Source organism: Pristiophorus japonicus, chromosome 24, assembly GCF_044704955.1.
Source record: "Pristiophorus japonicus isolate sPriJap1 chromosome 24, sPriJap1.hap1, whole genome shotgun sequence".
NCBI classification, from domain to species: Eukaryota; Metazoa; Chordata; class Chondrichthyes; family Pristiophoridae; genus Pristiophorus; species Pristiophorus japonicus.
In genome coordinates this window covers 3,234,605-3,240,604 of record NC_092000.1, presented here as the reverse complement: position 1 = coordinate 3,240,604, position 6,000 = coordinate 3,234,605, and the positions used below count along the sequence as shown (strand labels likewise).

The 6,000-nt window shown below is 50.9% G+C and overlaps 1 protein-coding gene across 8 annotated transcripts in view; it reads right to left on the bottom strand.

Annotated features, from left to right (window-relative positions):
- Positions 1 to 991: 991 nt before the first annotated feature.
- The window catches only part of khsrp (KH-type splicing regulatory protein), a 55,977-nt gene continuing 50,968 nt past the window's right edge, over positions 992 to 6,000 (bottom strand). For 7 of the 8 annotated variants that reach the window (XM_070867160.1, XM_070867153.1, XM_070867154.1 and 4 more), the window contains 2 exons: positions 4,977 to 5,057; positions 992 to 3,998 (listed from right to left, as the gene is read on the bottom strand). In XM_070867160.1, the coding sequence (XP_070723261.1) occupies positions 3,802 to 3,998; positions 4,977 to 5,057 (278 nt within the window). In that variant the 3' untranslated portion in view covers positions 992 to 3,801. The remainder of the gene's footprint in view (positions 3,999 to 4,976; positions 5,058 to 6,000) is intronic. The other variant, XM_070867155.1, reaches the window with a different exon arrangement.

The following is a 6,000-nucleotide window of genomic DNA, read 5'->3' as shown; positions in this document are numbered from 1 at the left end:
TACTCAGCCACACGGGACCACCTGCAACCTTGTGGCATCGTGGACGCCCCGACCTGTGAGAAACCATCAGCGGCAGGTATGGGCCATAAAAGGAGCAGTGCGGGGCCCAGGGAGCAGCGTGGAGGCATGCCACTGCAAGGTACAGCTGGTGCAGGAGGGCAACGGCAGCGAAGAGTGACGTCAGCAAGGTCCAGGTTGGTGATTGGAGCGTGGGCAGATACAGCAGGAGTGGCAAGGTCGGGGCGAAGGAGCGGCGAGAGACTGTACAGGGATGTGATCGGGGCCCAGGGGCAGCACGGGCCCAGCCCACACTGCGATATGTGTGCGCACTACGTCCGTGCAGCAGAGCAGGTCTTCAGTCGTCTTGGGTAATCCTTGCCACTGGACCAAGACCTCGCTCTGTCAAACCTGTTTGGTGGCTGGTGTGCAACGGCCACCCCACGTTAAAAAAATCCACGCACAGGCATCTTCCACCCTTCAGGATGTAGTTCGGGTTCTTCATTCGAAACACCTGTGAAGTCATCCTCGTTTCGAGGGACCGCCCATGATGGATGTGTAGAGTTTCAACTCTGAACCAATGCTCGCTCTCGGCCGCACAGTAACGGGGAATGTCCGGCGCGGGCCGCTCACCGACTTTCACATTGTAACTGTGCAGAAATTTAATGCATTAGAAGAAACAGGCCGCTCAGAGGGAAACGCAACTTACACAGGGAACATTGCGGGCAAACCCCCTTATCTCTCTCTCACACCTCGGCTGAGGGCAGGATCCGCCTCCTTTCCCTCTCCCCTCCCTGCCTGAAAGCAAGCAGCAGCCACTTGGTGCCAGGTGTTGGTAAGCTGCTGTGATCTGTGGACCATTTCCCAGGAAGTGTCAGCACCTTCAGGAGAGAAAGCTAATTCTCCCCGCCGCCCCCCCCCCCCACCCCCCAACCCCGGGAAAGAGGGCAACAATCTCGATGCTCGAGGCCGGAACACAGTTTGAAAGAGCCACTGTTTTAATATCATTTATTGTGAAGTGTAAAACGAGCGGTAAAAAGTAAAAACCAAGCTTACATTTTGTTTTTTTTTAAACCTTAAACAGACAACAAGATGCAAAAAAACAGACCAGCAGCCATTTTCAGTGTAATGGGTTTGATTTCAAAACAGTACATTTGTCTGGAATGTTCAACTATCTTCAACTAAAAGCCGAGTGATCTATATTTAAAATAAAAACAAAGAAAGTATTACCCTGAATTTTTCACTTTTCCCCCTCCATGTATTTTTGTGTGTTTTTTTTTTTCTCCTGTAGACGGACTGGATTTGAAGATGGAGCTGAGCTTACTCTATCTCCTACACTGGCTCAATATGAACGTCTTTAAACAGTGATAGGGAACCTAAGCCTACGGATCTTCATCAGTCTGCATCATTTGTTAAAAGGAATATCCTTGCCGACGACACTGCAATCACCCCCGTTTGCTTCACTGTGTCTGTGGGGAGAGAGAAAATATTTAATGTGGAAATTAGTGGGGTGTCACAACCGGGTCTCCATCCAGTCAGACGGATGCATTTCTATGGCAAATGAATTTCAATATAGAGAGGTGTGAGGTATTACATTTTGGTAGGAAGAATAGGGAGGTCACATACTGCTTGGATAGAGAGTCTTCATGGGGCAGAGGAGCAGGGGGATTCTGGGGGGGGGGGGTACAGATACACAAATCACTAAAAGTAGCGACGCAGGTTCAAAAGGCCACAGAGAAAGCAAACAAAGCACTAGGGTTCATTTCTAGAGGCAGAGAATTGGAAAGCAGAGCAGTTATGTTATGTTAAAACTTGTTACAGAACCTTCGTTAGCCCACACTTAGAGCACTGTGCACAGTTCTGGTCTCCATTTTATAAAAAGGATATAGAGACACTGGAGAAGGTGCAAAACAGATTTACAAGGATAATACCAGAACCAAGAGGATATACTGATCAGAAAAGACTGTACAGGCTGCGTCTCTTTTCTCTAGAAAAGAAAAAGCAGAGGGGTGACTTAATAGAGGTCTTTAAGATTATGAAAGGGCTCGATAGGACAGACGTAAAGATGTCTCCACTTGAGCTAGGGGCCATAAATATAAGATAGTCACCAATAAATCCGATATGGAATTCAGGAGAAACGTCTTTACCCAGAGAGTGGGGAGAATGTGGAACTCGCTGCCACAGGGAATAGTTGAGGCAAATAGCACAGATGCATTAAAGGGAAGCTGGATAAGCACATGGGGAAGGAAGGAATAGAAGGATATGTTGATAGTGGGCGATGAAGTGGGGTGGGAAGAGGCTCGTGCTGAGCACGGGACCAGTTGGGCCGAATGGTCTGTTTCTGTGCTGTAGATGCGACGTAATTCTATACACAAGCCCACCTCTCGGCATTGCTCATGGACAAGAGCTTGGGGGAGCAGGTGGAACGTCTAACTTTAGCTGTAGCCTAGTCACTGGTCTAACTGGACAAATCTCTAGCCAATTGAAGCTAATTATAAACTGCTGAGATTAGAGGGCATTTTATGTTCTTGTAAACTGCAGGCTGCAATCGGCTCTCTCTTTTTAAAAAAAACATGGTATCTCAGACTGATACTGTTTCAGCGACTAGGACAAATACCAGAAAAGGAGAAAATTGCAGTGCGATGGGGAAGAGCAGATGGAGTGGGACTAACTGGACTCCTCTTTCAAAGAGCCGGCACAGGTACGATGGGGCAAATGGCCTCCTCCTATGCTGCAAGATTCTAGGATTCAGCTTAAAATGGCGTCTCCGCACTTTCTGGGAAAACTAAGTGGTTCTGAGCCCAGTAACCCGGGATTACAAAATAATTACTTTACAGATTCCTTATACGGGGGAGGCATTTAATCTGCTAATTCCAATCCATCAAACAGAATATATAACTTCCACGTTGACAAGATGCCCAGAAACCGATTGACTGGGAAGCTGTGAAGAGAAGTATGTTTCCAGAGTCACTGATGCGTTGTATCCTCCAACGCCCACGAATGAAAATCTTCACGGGGTCTTTTTTCCCCACAGCGAGGAAAGCACATCACCGAAAGACGCACATGACAGTCTTAGCTTTCTGCTTCGTCAAACCTTCGCGAGCAGCACGGGATAGAAAACCGCGTTCAAAAATTCACTCTTCTCCCGCGAGAGCCAGTTCATGTGGTGCGTGACTTTGGTCACGGTTACGTTGGGATCTTTGTCACTGTGCCTGCTGCGGATACGCACCGATCGGTCGGGCAGCGTGTCACGTCCCGTTTCTGAGGTGACGAAAGAGCACGGCAGGCGTCCCGCAGGTTCCCCTCTAAATGATTTAGCACAATTAGGCGGCAATTGTTAAAACTGGCCATGCTGGCCTGTACACGGCGAGAGAGAAGGGGAGGGGGGAGGGGAGAGAGAGGGGAGGGGGGGGAAGGGGGAGGGGGAGGGGGAAGGGGGAAGGGAGGGAGAGAGGGAGAGAGACTGCTTTCAGTTCATGAGACTCCACCTGCCTCTGGGAAAAGCCATCAGGCAGAGAGTAGGAATAAAAACGTGAAGGGAAAAGTCAGACCAACAATTTATACCATTAATGCTTTCACTGATTAATCACAGAACCGTCCCACGGGTTGGCTCTACTGAGTACGAGACCATTGACGGTGCGACCGAGTTGGCTCAGTGCGCTGCCTGGACTGTGGAGCCGAGTTGCAGACTGAATTCCGAATTTACAGGCCGGGTCTAGTTGTTTTTAGCCAGAGCGTCGCGGTGGTTGGGCGAAGGCAGAGCCGTGTCCCAGCAGGCACCCCTGCCACAATGAGAAGGAGGAGCTAAAACCTGTAGGAAGGAGATGGGTGCGGACGTACCGGTTGCCCTTGTTGTGCGGGTGGCTGCTGGGGGGCAGGCTGAGGTGCCCCTGGCTGCCCGTAGTAAGCTGCCTGCTGTCTGTAGTACTCGGCCCAGGCTGCACTGTAGTCCGGCTGGGCGCCTGGCTGTGGTGCTGCCGCTGCCCCTTGGGCACTCTGAGCTGTGGAGTAAATAGTGGGACGTTCAGCATGGGTCACTTCACAGACACACAGACACACACAATTACATTCCACTAAACCTCAGTGGGCAGCATTCTCGCTTGAATCAGAAGATTGTGAGTTCAAGTCCCACTCCAGGGGCTTGAGTGCAAAAATCTAGGCCGACACTCCAGGGCGGTGCCGGGGGAGCGCCGCACCGGCGGAGGGGGCGGTGCCGGGGGAGCGCCGCACCGGCGGAGGGGGCGGTGCCGGGGGAGCGCCGCACCGGCGGAGGGGGCGTTAAAGTGAGGCCCCGTCTGCTCACTCAGGTGGACATAAAAGATCCCATGGCCCTATTTCAAAGAGGAGTAGGTGAGTTCTCTCCGGTGCCCTGGCCAATATTTATCTCTCAATCAACATCACAAACAGATTATGTTTCTATCTGATCATCACATGGCCGTTTGTGGGTGCTTGCTGTGTGTATATTTCGCTGCTGCGGTTCCGATATAAGAACATAAGATATAGGAGCAGGAGTAGGCCATTTGGCCCCTCGAGCCTACTGCACCATTTAATAAGATCGTGACTGATCTGATCTTGGGCTCAGCTCCACTTTCCTGCGCGCTCCCCATAACCCTATATTACAAAAGTACTTCATTGGCTGTAAAGCGCTTTGGGATGCCCTGAGGTCACAAAAGGCGCTATAGAAATGCAAGTCCCTCTTTTACTGGTAGAGTGGGGATTCAGACACATGGCTGGGCACAGGACTGGGAGCCTCAGTCTGCCACTGATCTGGCGAGGCTACGTGCTGACACGAGGAGGCTGAAAGGGGAAAGTGTTCAGTCTCTGGAGCCGACAACACTCACCACGCGGAGAACAAATCCAAGTTTACTGTTCAAGCCACAAAAGTGAAAGTTGAAGGAAGCCAGCATGATGGAAAAGGCAAGTAATGCCCCCGATGTTTCAAAACACTGCAACGCGGGTCAGAGTGCGCGCAGACTTACCTTGCTTCTTATAATACTCTTCCCATGCTTTTGTATAATCCTGTTGGGGACCTGGTTGCTGGCCAGGCTGGTTCTGTTGGCCTGCGGAAGGGAAAAGAAAAGGGCGTAAATAATTCCGTAAATCAGGAAAGGGTTTTAGGCCGAGGTGTCTGTACTCCGAGGGAGGGCACAAGAGGAATTAGGAAAAAGGACAGCTTGTTACTGGGCTGTCATGGCAGGTGAACATACGTGGATGATAAGATTAGAAAAACACATCAGTCACAGCTGCAATACTTAGGTCGGTGTTCAAGCCACCAGGGGTATAAGATACATATAGTATAGAGTGGATAGGAAGGACTGATTTCCCTTAACAGAGGGGTCAACAACCAGGGGGCATAGATTTAAAATAATTGGCAAGAGGTTGAGAGCAGTTTTGAGGAGAATGTGTTTCACCCAGAGGGTGGTGGGGGTCTGGAACTCACTGCCTGAAAGGGTGGTAGAGGCAGAAACCCTCACCACATTTAAAAAGTCCTGGATGTGCACTTGAAGTGCCGTAACCTGCAGAGCTACGGACCGAGAGCTGGAAAGTGGGATTAGGCTGGGTAGCTCTTGGTCACCCGGTGCGGACACGATGGGCCGAATGGCCTCCTTCTGTGCCATAGATTTCGATGATTTCAGTGTCTCACATGAACACGCTGGGTTTAACATATGGCACCGAGTCAAGCTCTATCCTCCTTCCGCCATCCAAGTCGCCGAGCACTGGTGCGGGGAGTGGGGGGACGACACATGGACCCGCGTTGCCCGTCTCAGGTGACCATCACCGGAGGACACGCATGGTCCAGAAGATGGAGGAGGGAAACACGTTTATTCTGCCGAGGTTTGCAACAGATGCACGGGCAGCGGCTCACCGAGTCCGGCAGAGGATTCAGCAGCGCAGAACTACAATAAACAGTGGTGAATACCTTCCCACTTCACCCCTCCCTTCAAAAACAGGAGCAGCAGCACTCCAGCCAGCCCATTATAAGACCGCCCCAGTGACAAAGCA